The sequence below is a fragment of the Hemiscyllium ocellatum genome, chromosome 25, assembly GCF_020745735.1.
Source record: "Hemiscyllium ocellatum isolate sHemOce1 chromosome 25, sHemOce1.pat.X.cur, whole genome shotgun sequence".
NCBI classification, from domain to species: Eukaryota; Metazoa; Chordata; class Chondrichthyes; order Orectolobiformes; family Hemiscylliidae; genus Hemiscyllium; species Hemiscyllium ocellatum.
This window is the reverse complement of record NC_083425.1, coordinates 45,872,741-45,889,765: the sequence shown is the minus strand read 5'-3', so window position 1 is coordinate 45,889,765 and position 17,025 is coordinate 45,872,741. Positions and strand designations below refer to the sequence as shown.

At 39.2% G+C, this 17,025-nt stretch overlaps 1 protein-coding gene across 1 annotated transcript in view; it reads right to left on the bottom strand.

Annotated features, from left to right (window-relative positions):
* The window catches only part of LOC132827854 (growth arrest-specific protein 7-like), a 459,456-nt gene extending 444,834 nt beyond the window's left edge, over window positions 1-14,622 (bottom strand). The window contains exon 1 of the mRNA XM_060844608.1: window positions 13,868-14,622. Coding sequence (XP_060700591.1) covers window positions 13,868-14,047 — 180 coding nt within the window. The 5' untranslated portion in view covers window positions 14,048-14,622. The remainder of the gene's footprint in view (window positions 1-13,867) is intronic.
* Window positions 14,623-17,025: the final 2,403 nt, after the last annotated feature.

Below are 17,025 nucleotides of genomic sequence, written 5' to 3'. Positions count from 1 at the left end.
AAATTTCTTTCTCTCTGTTTTCATTCTGAAAATGTAACATTTGTTTCCCATCATTTTTGACCTGATTTATTTTATTAACTGAAATATCCATGAGAAATAAGGAAAAATAAGAACAAGAAATAAGGGTGATATGTAATATTGTAAATTTGTAATACAATATTTAACCAAGAAGTAGATAGGAATCTTAATGCTTGTAACAAATGATGAGTTTGTTTGCTAGCTCAGGATGCAATCTATTGACAAATCTAGTGGAACTAACCTTTGTAATAAGCTTCAAATAGAAGGCTCTAACCATAATATGCAGAAGTGGAACTAAACACCAAAGTCTCTTGTAACTGGAGTGAAAAGGCTGATAACCTGCAGCAGAGAATAACAGGTAGGCAAACAATTGGAAGAAGAAGTAACACAAAAAATTGTCCTTGAAATGAATAGAGAGGAGACAGATGAAAGAGGAACTGTTAATCTGAACAATTTATTCTCTTCCCCTTTTATATTCCAATTCCTTTTGTTTCAAATGTTAACACAATTTTTGGACATGACAATGTTCTCAAAATCATTCATTCTTTTTGCCCTCTAATTTGGATCCAAAGTTTGTATTTGATTATTTAAAACCAGTTAAACGAGTGGTAAGGAAATGAAATTGTCTTTGGCTGGAAAGTTTACAACACTTTTTACATCTGGACGTTACTGCATTATTCCGCAAACATCCACCTGTTATAATTTCACAGTTCATTCCCATTGCATGCATCAATGATCATATTTAACAAATAAACAGGCAACATTGATGAGATCTATTGAATTGCCAACTTATTAAATATTAAATTATATGATACATGTAAGCACACATGTAAGTGTAAATCTAATGTGTTTATTACCATTTTGTTTTATGACGACTTATTAACAAACTTCTCATCAAATGCAACCCTACAACCACCAAATCTGGCAAGCCCATAATTAATTTGCAATATTTCATGAAAGAGCTCACTTAGCAATAAATAAGAAATTTAATGATATTGTTTTATTGCCAGTAAAGAACAAAGTTTCCTGTTTTTTTAGTCCAGTCAAGTTACCTCATGGAAACTTGTCAAAAGATTCATGTTTACAACAGTCCTGCAGCTAAGGCAATATTGTAACTTACAATGAATATTTAAATAACAATTTTGCTCTGTGGGAATGAACATGTTACTGATGATATATGTGCTGACGTAACTCTGACATCAACAGTCCCGAGCTATCAAGACTCTGAGCTGCGAGTAAAGGAAAAGATGTATTAGAGGGTTGTAACTAATGTTCTATATCTCAGAAGATAAATACAAAATTTAACATTTTAAACTAAATAAGGAGTTCAAAATTTACTGAGAGAAACAAGTTACTCTTGTAGAGATGCAGCAGACTCAGGGTAGGAACAGTTTAGTTTAATGGAAGTGTAGTAACTCAAAAGGGTTCAGAAAAGATTTACAAGGATGTTGCCAGGGTTGGAAGGTTTGAGCTATAGGGAGAGGTTGAATAGGCTGGGGCTGTTTTCCCTGGAGTGTCAGAGGCTGAAGGGTGACATTTTAGAGGTTTATAAAATCATGAGGGACAACGATAGGGTAAATAGACAAGGTCTTTTCCCTGAGTGGGGTACATCCAGAACTAGAGGGCAGAAGTTTAGGGTGAGAGGAGGAAGATTTAAAAGAGACCTAAGGAGCAACCTTTCCACACTGAGGGTGATGCATGTATGGAATGAGCTGCCAGAGGAAGTTGTGGAGGCTGGTACAATTCAAACATTTAAAAGGCATCTGGATGGGTATATGAATAGGAAGGGTTTAGAGGGATTTGAGTCAAATGCTAGCAAATGTAACTAGATTACTTTGGGATATCTGATCGGCATGGAAGAGTTGGACTGAAGGATCTGTCTCCTTGCTATACATCTCTATGACTATGACGCTACAGACAACCAATTCCTACTATAGCAAAGAAGGTGTAATAATGCAAACTTGAGTCTATCGCAGAATATGAGGGACGCGATCCAGAATTGCCATATTCTGTTTGGGGTGTTGGTTATCCCACTGTGCCTGACACACACCAAAATAAATGCCAGATGCTGCCACATTTTTATTACCTTTGGCAGACTGAACACTCACACAATGAAAACTGAATGCAATGGTCAAAGTTGCTTCAATGAGGCTACCATTATACAGAACACAAATGAGGCCAAGAATTTCATCATTACTAGAAACTGCTCCCAATCGCAACAGTTCAATATGACATAAATAAATATTTGATTCAAAAAATTTCAACAGGCTAAAAGTCAATCCTTTACACAATGGCAGGGATCAGCTGTGGCTCAGTTGGTAGCACTTACCTCTGATTCCAAGGTCTTAGGTTCAAATCTCATTCAAACTAGACTAAAGTAATAGCTGAATGAGGCTTATTCTAATTCTCTCCAGTCTTATTGAGTAAATTTAAACAGTTCCATACTATTAATGTAAAAGTGTCCTGACCATCATTTATCCTTCAAACAATATTGTTGAAACAGATTATCTAATAATCAATGTCCTCGTTATGTTTTTGGCATTATCACAGTGACAACTTCAAAAGTATTTAATGACCTGTAAAAAACTCTGTGATATCTTGAGGTTACAAAGGCTTTCTTTAGTTGTACTGTGCACAAAAGGCTAGAAGATTAAAATGCCAACTGATGCTTGGACTCCATACATGAATACATGATGTGGAGAGAGCATTTCAATAACAGAGCAGGATTTAGTGAGTTTTACATTGTAAAGCAGTCACCATTAATAGTTATGAATGTGGAAGTTAATTTAGAGCACAGCAGCAGGAGGTGTTACTGCAGGCAATGCCTGAGGACACAATGATCCTAATTGTTACTTACTTATTGAGCAGCCCTACAAAATACAAAGTGCTATCAAAAGCTCCTTACCTTAAAGCAGTACCAAGGAGTTTCAAAGCCAGCCTATTAATCTTCATTACTGTCAGGTCTAGAATAATCTTTGTCAGACTGTGATGATTAGGTATTATGCAAATTTGAATCTCTGGGTATTTTACATCTTCGTGAAGGACTGGAATCGGAAATGCGCTACCCATTAGGAATGAGAGTCAGGATTCTCTGAGAGTTTAATCTTGTCACACATGTTCCTGGATGGAGTATTTTACTTCCCTACTTAGGTTATTTTCAAATCGTTTAATCTTTGCTTGTTCTGTGCCTGAATTCCTGTGCTTCATCCTGACATTCTTTAGACTGACTTGATGGGAAACATTGCTAGTTAGTGGGACCTGGCCAACAGAAAATGATTCAGAATGGAGCCTGGATAATAAACCTGCATTGAACAGATTGTAGAGTTAACAGCTGCTCAGAATATTACACTGCTGTATTTGTTTTCTTTTGTTTTAAGTCTAACTTGTGATGATTCAGTTATATATATATATATACACACATACATATATATATATATTATATATAGTGATTTATTAAAGCACAAGTTGTAATTTTAACTGAGGGAAATAATGGAAAGAGAGCAAAATGAATTGACCATCCATTACATACTAGTTCAGTGCAACTGGAAATGGGTTGTGTAATGCACGATAAGTTTAATATTTAATATTTTTCGCTATCACTCAAAGTTAAAATTGGGCATTGTTTGGAGTATTGTATGCAGAAATCTACTAATTGAACAGAAGTAAGATTAAATAATATTAAGGTGTTAAAATAAACAGCCTTCATGTCCTGAGGCTATTGACTGCTACAGTGATCTTTTTTCTATTCTAAGCAATGTTACTGATAATCGATCAATTAACGAAATGGCTAGAATTATGTTTGAAAATAAATAATTACACATTTGCAATAATATAAATCCTCTGAACTAACTACTAATTGCTTATTTCTTAAGGCCAGAATTCGGTAATGTTCTGATGTCAAGATTTATTGCGTTAAAAAAAATCATGAGTTTACTGGAAATGAATACAAAAGAAATTCTGTGGGCCAAGACTTTCTTTCATTTGGAGAATCATGTAAAGATTGCCAACAGCTTTAATGACATTAGAAAGGATGGGAAACAATAAAATATCACTGAAATGTACAGAAAACAAATTCTGATTTGCCAGGACTGGAGAGTTTGAGCTATGTGGAGAGGCTGGATATGCTGGGACTTTTTTCTCTGGAGTGTCGGAGGCTGAGCAGTGACTTTATAGAGGTTTATAAAATCATGAGGGCCACAGATAAGGTCTTTTCCAAGGGTAAGGGAGTCCAAAACTAAAGTGCATAGGTTTAAGGTGAGAGGGGAAAGATTTAAAAGGAACCTAAGGGGCAACTTTTTCACACAGAGGGTGGGGCATGTATGTAATGAGCTGCCAGAGGAAGTGGTTGAGGCTGGTACAATTACAACATTTAAGAGGCATTTGGATGGATGTATGAATAGAGGGTTTAGAGGGATATGAGCCAAATGCAGGCAAATAGGACGAGGTCAGTTTAGGATATCTAGTTGGCATGGATGTTTTGGACCGAAAGATCTGTTTCCGAGCAGTACAACTCAATGACTCTAAATCTGTATTTTCAAATGAGAGAAAGAAGATTTGACCAAACATCACAAACTTAGGTTTGTAACAGGTACATTCTGGTATTTCATGTCAACAATTTCTCCTTTTTTCTCTCTGATTGTTTTACTTAGAAGTAAATGAACTCATACTACTGTCAACTTACTTACAAGATTATGTAATCTTCAGATGTAACCTGCACAGGGTATTTATGCCTTTCAGATGTGTACTTCTTTTCAAATATTTGCCATGCAAGTTAAGATTCAAATCATTATGCTAATTTATTTTACAGCACATGAACACACAGAGTACCAAATGTAATCAAAATTTTCTTATTTTTCTCAGCTGCATTTCATTTCTGAACATAAAAAGGAACTCCATGTTATCCATAGTATTACTTTCTCACATCCTCAGAATTATCTATCTTTCAAAACTATTACTCCACAGAGGAAACTGAACCCATGTACTTTTGCCCGAAGCTCAGAAAAGCATCTCCTAAAGTCTGTTGTCTCCTTTACCCACAATTGTCACTTTTCAGTCAACCTGATAATCCAATGACCAAGAGCAGAGTCTATCAGCTTAAAGTGGCAATGGCCCATTGTGAGTAAAGACAAATGGGGATACCACGATATCAATAAGTGTTAGTGATTACAATGTATGTTATGCTATCGTTCAATGCTGGTAGCACATCAGTTCTTAAGAGGAAGTGATGGCCTCAGGGTATTATTGCTAGCCTATAAATCTTGGGACCCAGGTTCAAATCCCACCATGGCAGATAGTGGAAATAATTCAATAAAAATCTGGAACTATGATAACTCTGAAACCATTGATGATTGACAGAAAGACTAATCTGGTTCATCAATGCCTTCTAACAAATGAAATTTGCTTCCCTTACCTAGTCTGGTCTACATGACTCTTGACTCACTGCAATGTGGCTGACTCTTAACTGCCCTCCGGGCAATTAGGGATGGGCAGTAAATGCTGGGCCAGCCAGCATTGCTCACAGCCTATGAATGAACAAACATCCAATCGAAATTTTAATCTATCTTTCCTACCTCTACCAATCCTTGAGAGCTATATTTCATAACTCATCTGCAACATTTTTAGCATCGGATTAGTGACATACTCAACAATCTCAAAAATTGCAATTTGTTGACTAAGCATAGTAGAATTTTAATGAGAATTATCAGGGAAATAGACAGATCATTGGAGGAATAGCCTAATGTTCATTTGCACCACAAATGCGATCTGAAAGAATTTGTGATCATGATATTGTTGTGTATGATGATCAGAACAATTCTCCCCCCACAATGGCTCAGGTTGTAAAATAGCTAGGTACTCATCAAATACTAGGAATGAATTAATAAAACCAACAAGGCCTTTTATTAGGCTTCACCTTGTCCAGGTTATTTACAAAAGTGGATGCGTTCTTCACATTGTCTTTTATTAAAAACCTGGTTCTATTTCCTTCCATTCTCCTATCCTCATAATACTTGAAACAATGAAAAAAAAGGGCATCACCCAATATCTCACAAAGGGAGTCTCATAAATTAAGATGATTAGATTAGATCAGATTCCCTACAGCTTGGAAACAGGGCCTTTGACCCAACAAGCTACACCAACCCTTCGAAGAGTAACCCACCCAGACTCATTTCCCTACATTTACCCCTGACTAATGCACCTAACACTATGGACAATTTAGCATGGCCATTTCCCCTGACCTGCACATCTTTTGGACTGTGAGAGGAAACCGGAGCAAAGGGAGGAAACCCATGAGAACACAGGGAGAATGTGCAAACTCCATACAGATAGTCACCTGAGGCTGGAATCAAACCCGGTTCCCTAGCGCTGTGAGGCAGCAGTGCTAACCACTGAGCCATCGGGATAATACCAAACAGTTCTCATGTGGAGCTCATCACAGCAAAATCTAGCCCTTGCATTGACTAACAATCACATGTACTTTGCAGCAGAAAATCACTGCGTGTCTTAATGAATGGGCACACCCTAGATCATTTTTACTTCAGTACCTTTGATGCAATTAGGCCAGCAGAAATCAGCTAACCAACCTGCAATCAAAACTGTGAGCCTTTCATTTACATCACTTAGTTGCTCAATTAGTGATCAAGGTGGCTACTGATGCCCTAAAGGTTTCTTATATATTTTGCCTGTATATAGTTAGCATTTCTGACCTACCGAATAACAGAGAAAAAAATCTAAAAATAGGTAGTAGTAGTATTTAGGAAGTGAAGTAGGTAGAAATTATACAATTACCATCTACATTAGCAGGAAAGACAATTTGGCACACCCACATCTGGGCATTTAATATATCGTGCATGATTTCTATGCAGGTGTACTGTTAATCGAGTGAATTACATGACCATTACAGCAGAATATTTGATAGCTCAAAATAGAATAAGCTGTGTTGATAATGTGAGGGTCTGCATTTGCTTGTCTCTCAAATAACAATACCAAGCAGAAAACGGACATACACTATTAAACTACCATACTTTTATCAGACAGGACATGTAGCTGTCATGTGTGCTTTCTTGTTTTCTCCAGTGCTGCTTTTCTAATGCTGAATGATAAATTACAGTTTGAAGTGAATCAGAAAACTAATGATGCTTAGCAATATTTCAACACTGATTCATCTGTGATTAATAATGGTGACTGGAAAGCTTTCTTTCTGAGGAGAAAATGCTCTGAAGAAATGCTTTTCACTCCATCTAAGACAGCAAAGCACAAGTGAGATTCAGGCAATGCAAAATGATGCACATATTTAAAATAAGCAAACACAGTTTTAGTGAAGCTTAAGTACCTGACTTTAAACAGGAAAAAAATGGATGTGTGCAAAATGTTGCTCATTTGATTCACTCTATCAATAAACAAAATGCTGGAGCAGGTATTCTGTGAGACGGGACAAACTCCCTTTCGAATGTGGATGGGATTAGCTTTACGTTGACGTCAACTATTGATCCAATTTAGGTTGGTCAGCTTTCTAGTGTTTAGTGTGGGTCCCTGAATTAACAGGTAATGAACACAGAGGCGAGTCTGCACAAATCTTTTCCAGACATCAGAGAAGGTGTCGATGAGGGATTTTAAGGTTGTGAATCCAACTTTACACTTCTTGTGCACATAAGGCATTCACCCAGTTGTATTAAAGCCGTTATGTAATGTATGTGATATGAAATGACTGAACTGTCACAGAACTAAAGGGAGTAACTAATAAACACATAACATTCTGCCAAAACAGTGGTCAAGGAATCTTGTGGAACATGTTAAGTATTTGCCAACTAATATAATTAGTTGAATTTTCTATGTTGCAGGATTTATAAAATCATAGAGTTGTACAACATGGAAACAGACCCTTCCGTCCAACTCATTCGTCAGATATCCTAAATTAATCTAGTTCCATTTGTCAGTATTTGACCCATTTCCCACTAAACTCTTCCTATTCATGTACTATCAATGAATGTTGTAATTGTACCAGCCTCCACCACTTCCTCTGACAGCTCATTCCATACACGTACCACCTTCTGTGTGAAAAAAATTGCCCCTTAGATCCCTTTTATATTTTTGCCTTCTCACTCTCTGTCCTCTAGTTTTGGACTTCCCTACCTTGGGAAAAAGACCTTGGCAATTCACCCTAACCATGTTCCTCATGATTTTATAAACATCTGTAAGGTAAACCCTCAGCCTCCACACATTAGCCTATTTGGCCTACAGCCAACCCTGGCAACGTCCTTGTAAGTCCTGAGGAGAGCAATATCTAGAAGACACTAATCCAGAACGAAATAGTAAATCTGAAAGTAAAATGAATATCTGAAATTTAGTCTAATTTCCTTGGAGCTTACAGAGTACTTATATTTTTTGCATTATATGGCTAAAGCAGATTCTATTGCTGTGTGCATTGTACATAATCTGAAGAAAGCCTTAATGGCCAAATTGATGTCTTCTTATTTCAGGCTTCATACTGTCATATGTAAAGCTGTACTGTAGATGCTCACAGGTAAGTACCAATATACATATATTTTTCACATTAAGCAATCACTACCAGCAAATGTGGTTCAGAAGAACTTGTAGATATATTGTGATGTATCTGAACTATTTAGTTCAAACCCCCATCCCCACCATCCCAAAAAGGTTGATTCACCATCTACAAATAATTTGGAAACATCAATAATGATTTGAATATTGGAATACTGAGTAAAATTTAAAAACTTGCTGATTAAATGCAAACTTGGAGTCATGACAATGAGGATGACTTAACATGCAATGGGACACAGATAGGCTAGCAGATTGGACAAATAAGTCGCAGATGGAATTTTATACAGGCAAGTGGGAGGAAGTGCAATTTGGCAGAGAGAATAGGAAAGACAGTATAAACTGAATGGCAAAGATCTAAAGAGTGTGCAGGGACAGAAGGGCCTGGGGGTGTTGTGAATATATCTTTGAAGATGGCAAGACAATTGAAAGAGTGGTTAGCAAAGCACACTGCATCTTGAACTTCATAAATAAATAGAGGTATCAAGTACAAAAGCAAGGATACATGGTTGAACTTTCCTAAAGCTCTGGTTAGACTTCAGTTACAGTCCAGTTCTAGCCTCCATAATTTTGGAGGTATGAGAGTATTTTGAGACAATTTACCAAATTGGCACAGTGGTTAGCACTGCTGCCTCACAGCGCCAGAGACCCGGGTTCAATTCCCACCTCAGGCGACTGACTGTGTGGAGTTTGCACATTCTCCCTGTGTCTGCGTGGGTTTCCTCGGGGTGCTCCGATTTCCTCCCACAGTCCAAACATGTGCAGGTTAGGTGAATTGGCCATTCTAAAATTGCCCAGAGTGTTAGGTGAAGGGGTAAATGTAGGGGAACGGGTCTGGGTGGGTTGCGCTTTGGTGGGTCGGTGTGGATTTGTTGGGCTGAAGGGCCTGTTTCCACACTGTAAGTAATGTTAGCTTTTAGGTTGGAGCAGAATTGATGGGCTGAATGGCCTAACTGCTCCTATATCTTATGTCTTCAGATGGAATTGTTCTCTTCGGAGCAAAAGAGTCAAGGGGAGATTTGAGTGAGACGTAGAAGATTATGATAGGATTGGATAAAGTAATAAAGGAAATGTTTCTTTTAGCAATGGAAATAAATTTAAGGCTTTATGCACGAATACAAGGATGATTGAGAAATAAAACATTATAGGAGGCAAAAGGGAATGGTCTGGAACTCCATTGCTCTAAGGGTATTGGAAGCAGGGACGATCAATAATTCCAAAAGGAAATTGGCTGGGAATTTGAATGAAACAAAGTTGCAATGCCAAGGGAATACAGTGGGAGAATAGGATTGATTGAATTGTTCTCTGGAGAATCAAGGCTATGGGCCTAGTCCAGAAAAGTGGGACTAGTGTAAGTAATAGTAACTTTTGGCAGTATGGACTTGATAAGTTGAAGGGCGTCTATACACTGAGTTCTGAGGAACAGTCACTGGACCCGAAACGTTGACCCTGATCTCTCTTCACAGATGCTGGCAGACCTGCTGAGCTTTTCTAGCAACTTCTGTTTTTGTCTCTTTTGCATTGTCTGATTCTATGAAAAGAGATTCAATGGACTGAATGGTGTCCCTCTGTGCTATATTGACTCTGTGGCCCAAAAAAGAAACATAATCAATTAAAATGAAACTGATGACAAAAAAAGTCTATGCAAAATCCACAGCAGAAAAAGATTAGTGAATTAATTGGAGAGAGGGAAAAACACCTCATCTTCCACTTAGGCATCTTATAGTCTTCAGAACTGAACACTAGATTTAACAATTTTCAGAATGTGATCATACTCCTCCATTTAAGTCACCCATTCCCCAACCCCCACCTCAAGATCCCTTGGTCCTGTGTTGAATGGGTTGCTCCCTGCACAGCCAATCCATTTTCAACTGTTCACACTTGCTTTTAGCATCCAATCAAGTATTTTTTTCTCCCTCTCTTGGCTTATCATCAGCTATATCTTTGTTTACCTATCCCCTTTTATCTTTTGCTTTCTCTGCGCTCCATATCCATGTACTGTATTCTATTCATTCTCCCCACAACAACGTCATCAGTGTAAAAACAACACTTTTTCCCAGTTATTCGGTGACAAAGATCACTGCATTTGAAACATTAACAGTGAATATCTAAATGGGTTTGAAATGAATCTTGTGAAAGATTGTAATAAATTAAATGGACTGGAAACTGGTATTTCCCAAGCTATACAGCATGTATTCTGACCGTCTGAGAAAATTACTCTAAAATGTAAGCTGGAGGTGTATCATTGTACTAATCATTGAACAATAGAAAGATCAGTCCAACCTGGCAAATCACATTGACGTCTTTGCACACTTTTCAAATATTACACACTTGATGTGAACTTTGAGAAAGCCATGGCATACAAAAAGACTCCAATGTGAAAAATCAATTATCAGCTCCTAAGATATCCACAACATGGAGATGCTGGTGTTGGGACTGGGATGGACAAAGTCTGAAGTCACACTACACCAGGCTATAGTGCAACAGGTTTATTTAAAATCACAAGCTTTTGGAGCACTACTCCTTCATCAGGACTCCAAGTGGTGTACTCATTGAAATGTCGTTTAAATGTTGTCATTGTACCCACTTCCTCTGGCAGCTCATTCCACAAATGGACAACTGCTGTGTGAAAACGACACTCATAGGCCACTTTTATTCTTTCCATTCTCACCTTAAACTTATGCCATCTAGTTTTGGACTCTTTTACTCTGGGAAAAAGACCTTAGCTATTCATCTTCTTACGATTTTAGAAACCTCTATAAGATTCACCCTCAACCTCTGATACTCCCAGGAAAATAGCCCCAGTCTATCCAGCCTCCCCCTATAGCTCAAACCCTTTCACCCTGGCAACAAACCCTGGTACCCTGTCAAGTTTAACAACAACAACTTTCCTACAGCAGGAAGACAAGAATTGAACACAGCATTCCAAATGTGACTGAACCAATGCCCTGTACAGCCACAGCACGACATCCCAACTTCTATACTCAATGCACTGACCAGTAACAACAAGCGTACTTCACTACCTTGTATCTTGGGGTTGGAGAGCTGGCTAGAGGTCTGTAAGTTACCTCTTGCAGGATAGTTGCACCAAACCACAAGACAATTGGGGAGTGTTGAGGCCAAAGACAGGCGTCCCTCTAGAAACAAGACATCTGAGTTGAAAATCCCACTGAGCAAGGGCTGCTGGTCAATCAGAGGCCAGCAGCACTTGTACTCCACAGTGCCATGGAGAAGGGTGTGGCCACTGGCCACTTCAAGTCCCAGAATCATAATGAACCCATAGCCAAGCCAAAGATAACCGATGGGGTGGGGGATGGGTGGGGGTATCTCAGGCTGTGTTGGGACTGGTCAGAGTTAGAAGGATTGGCAGGGGTTGGAAGCAAAGGCTGAGTCTTAGCTCCCACAGGCAAGCCCCTTGATCAAGGGACACCACCCTGTCCAGCCCCTGCAGGGTCACAGCTATTGTGAACAGAACCTGGTGACAAATCCATAGTCCTAGAGGGGAAAGGGTGAGGTTCTTAAGATGGTAGTCAATTGGCCAATTATGTGCCTGAAATAGTGGTGCGACACCAAGTTTGTCCAGATGGTCCTTCTACCTATAACTTGATTCAGGGAAAGATAAGAAGACGGTGGGATTAAGATTTTCCATTACCCCACCTGGTTAAAAGCCCTTCCTATCTTCAAACTCACTTTCTTCAGTAACAGAGATTTCTAGCCCTACTTGCTGTGCCTTGCTGTTGCAACTAATGTGTTATCTCAAAGCAGATCAGCACAGATATGAGCACAAGTCCTCCAAGAAAAGAGGTGTAGAAGCTGTTTTACTATGTGTGAAATTATGTATCAAATAAGCATAATCTCTGTAAGAAACTAAATTAAGCTGCCCTGCACATCACTGAAACTGTTAGCCAGTTTAGGCAGTGTCAAAATCACTATATAATTATCAGCTGGATACAGTTAGTTAAAACCTGCATAACGTGGTTTTGGAACGACAGCAAGCGAGGTATAATTGCCAACATTATTACTGCACCGAGCTTGGGCATTAATCAGCCTGACAGTGCAGCTTGGCTTTACCAATCCTTTCGGATTGTCCTCGAGTCTCCGGTAATTAATGACCTGGCTATCTATGAGAGAGAAATAAAAAAGTTGTGATTTTAAGAAAAAAACTCATTAAACACTGCTGTAGCAGCATTGCATATCAACAAAGACAGTTTGATTGGGGTTGAGGGGTCATTGAATGGAACATCCACACATGTTGCCAACCGCAATAAAGTTCTGATAGTGATCATAACAAATCTTGGACTGATACGTTTCAGACACTTTGACATTTAGAAATCTAATGGTAATATATGTATCTCACACCATCAAACCAAAACGTTCTCGTGTAAATGCACTCACATGCAGAACTCGAAAATCATTACTGTATCTTTTTGGTGGGCAGTGCAAACTGTTGCTTTTTTAAGATTCCTTTGAAAGATCAATATCGTCACTCACTTTAGCAGAGGAGATCAAATCCAATAAACCGACTGAATGATAAATGCAGAATTTTCGTTCTAATTTGTGTTCATTCAGCTGATAACGTAAATTAGAGGATTAGTGATTTGAGAACCCAACTTCACCCGGTATAAAATGGCGTTACATTAAAATAATAACAAAATCAAAGTCTTAACAATTTCCCGCTTACACTTTTTTTTGAGGATTTCTCCACATTTTTTGTGTTGCAACGTGCCCCCTAGCGGAAAATGAAATGTTAATATCCGGTGTGGAAAGCATATCGATCATCAGATTTCAAAACAACTGTTCAAGCAGGCACTATCACAGTACAATTTACAAACAGGGACACGTTAGGCTGTTAAAGACCTTAAACTACAACAACACCCTCATAGACTGCTTCAAGCTGCAGCTTCCGAATTTCTAACAACCAACCTCATTTCCATTGCCCAGTCTCCCTCAAAATGTCAGTTTCCAAAGATTGTGTCACAATTTCCGGACCGTTTACTCATTTATTCTTTCTTCAGATTTAGAGAGAGAATGTGTGTGTGTGTGTGTGTGAATCTGACTGGTACCAGTCTTGACTCACACCACAAATATAAAACAGCCAGGTCGAAAGATGTACAATGCTCTCCCATTTAAATCAAATTTCTCGTCCGCGACACATTTGCTCTGAAATACAAAACAATTCCCGTCCGTTTTTGCAAAAAGGTTGAATTTAGAGTGAGACAGAAAAGAGCCAGAACACTGGGGTTGGGGACGTCCCAGGTTTGGTGGAGTTATCAGATATTTGTGGCATGCTTACCTCTAGAATCTCCACATAACTTGCAGGGAACCAACCCCTGTTCCCATCCTTCTCTCCTTCCCACCATCCGCCGTTCAACACCTGTAAAACCTTGATGATCTCCCCAGCCTCGAACTTCAGTCCTTGCTGATGTTGGTCGCCGGTAAACGCGTACAAAGTTTTACACAGAACTCCGGCCATAGCAGACTCCTTGGTTTTGGTGTTTTATATATGTGCGTGCGTGTCCGCGTTGAAAGATCTCTCGCTGAAAAGCTCGAAGTCTTTCCTCTGTTCAATCCTCTGCTCTCTCCCGGTGCTGGGTTTGATGCTGGGCTCAGGACTCCATCATTGTTTCTTCCAACTCACGGTATGACTCAGTGCTGAGATCACGACGAGAGGGGACGGATAAGCTTCACAAGGAAGGAGAGAGAGAGAGAGAGAGAAGGAAAAGTACAGCAGTTCTGATATTTCCTCGCTGCTGGCGTTTGGATGAAATCTGCTGTAGTTCTGGATGGTGGCGCTTTGACGGGAAGGAAGCGAGCTGATAGCTCTCTTCCATTGGAATTCATTCCGATGTATTTAGTGATGGGCCGGGGGTGGCGGGAGTAGCATTGTTCCCAGTAAACAAGGCACTAACAGTAAAATAACATTTACCAGCGGCACAGAAGTAAGTTACAATGTATATCACACTAAAAACAACGCAGATGATTTAAACACGGCGCTCATAGGAGCCCTGTTTTTGTTTTCTCCGGCGAACATGATTTGATAACGGGTTATCTAATTGTATTCTCAAATAGACCCGACTCCTTTCTTCAGAGATATTGACATTTTTAGATAGGTATAAAATTACACGTGCATAATAAACGCTCCTTCTGCCTATACATGTCTAGTGCTGTTGATTTTAGCTGAACTTCAAAAACAAAATTCATGCTTTCTTTATGTAGCAATACTGCTCCTGCTGTCCGATTTACAAAGTCTTCCTCCCCCTAGCCCCACCACCCATTCTTACTTTTCTTCCAGGATCGTTTCAACAGGTTCTGTGCAGGAGACATGTCTGACAGTGAGAGAACGCCTGGCAGAGTTAGTGTTAACCTGTTCTACTCCCTGGCAATCACTCTTTGCTCCTCTTTCTCACTAAAGAGACCTTCTCCATTCAGGAGTATTGAGATGATTGGCTGAGATCAGCTTCCTTGATTGACAAGCAACAATTCTGCTGTTGTTATGTGGATTCAAGATTCTTGCCAGAATTTCTTCCTCTGAATTCCAAGAACCTTTGTTGAGGGTGTGGGGGAATCTCGCTTTTTCTTCCTTGTGTTTATAGGTCTTGCTAACAACCCTGAAGTTGCCACTTTATAGGCACTTGTCTTAAACAATTGGATCACTGGGATTGAAACAATTGAGGGTATCTACTTTGGTAGCAAAAACAGGAAGGCAGTTTCTGTGAATGGAGATAGATTGGGAAAGGAGGAGATGCCATCAGAACTGTGTATCCTTGTACACCAGTCACTGAAAGTAACCCGTGAAGAAAGCAAATGATATGTTGGCTTTCACAGAGAGATGATTTGAGTACAAGAGCTCCTAGGAATGTCTTGCTGCAATTACACAAGGCCTTGATGAGATCCACACCTGGAATATTGTGAGCAGCTTTGCCTCCTTACCTGGGGAATGATGTATTGGCTATAGAAGGTGTGCAATCAAAATGATTCCTGGGGTGGCAGGACTGGGTTTACTGGAATATAGAGGAATGAGGGAGCGTCTCAGAATCTCATAAACATTCTAACAGAATTAGATGTGCTAAATGTAGAAAGTGGATGTTCCTGATGACAGAGGGGTGCAGCACCAGGAATTATATTCTGAGAATATGGATAGGCCATTTAAAACTGAGAATGAGGAGAAATTACTTCACCCGGGGAGTGGTGAGCCTGTGGAGATTCTCTATCACAGAAAGTAGTTGAGACCAAAACATTGAATGTTTTGAAGAAGGAACTATGTGTTGAGGGCTAAAGGGAATTAGGGGTACAGTCAGAAAGTTAGGAAAGGGTACTGACCTCGATGATCAGCCATAATCATATTGAATTCAAGATGATGACCAACATTGGGTGACCCTTTGCAAGCTCACTATAGCAGATCTAATTCTAACACTTCTTGTAACTGTTCTGCACTTTTACTATGATCTGCCTGTACTGCTCACAAATAAAGCTTTTCATTCTACTTAGGTACATGTGACAATTAATCAAATCAATCAATGGAACAGGCTTGAAGGGCAGAATGCCTACTCCTGCTCAGATCGCCTATGCTTCTGTTTCTGCGTTTAAACTTAACAATACGATCCACCACACTACAACCTTTCTTCATTCTCATAGATACACAATCTGACCAGTCTATGAGAAGAAAGTCCTCCTAAATACATTTTTAGATCAGTTAGTTAGTATTTATCTTATGTTTGTGTCCCCATGTGTTGTATCCACACAACAGTTGAAACTGTTTCTCACATCAAAATGTAAAGGCTTATTCATCGGATCTCCTCAAGGTAAACAAAAGGACAAAAACAATTTGCTCAATCTTTTAGTGAGAGAGGCCTCTTCTTAGTTCTGGGTGCATCTTTTCTCACTTTCTTCATCATTTTCACATTCTTTTTGCCACAGAATCATAATAAAGTTCTGAGCCACCCTCCAATTTTGGCCTCATGTGCAACCTTGATTTGATTTGATTGTTCTAATATTTATGGTATTCCAGTGCTTTCCTAATGTCCTTTTATACTTTACCCCTATCGTAGGTTTGGACAGAGTTACTGGAGGACTTAATGAATCATTGAGGCCACAGTGGGATTTGAAATAAAGGATAAGAATTTTTAAAACTGAGGCATTGTCAGATGGGAAGCCAATGTAGATCAGCAAGCAAGCACACGGCTGATGGGGGAACAGGACTTGGTGTGATTTACTGAGCAGTAATGTTTTTGCATAATTTTATGTAGTTTGGAAGATGGGTGATTGGCCAGAAAAAAAATTGCAATTATCAAGCCTATAGCTAAGAAGGGCACAATGAAGAATTCAGCACACATAAGTTGACACAAGAGCAGAGCAGGTTGATGTTACGGAGGTGGATGTAGGTGATCATAGTAATAGAACGGATATGAGTTTAGGAGCTCATCCCTGGGTTCCATAAAACACCAAGAGTTG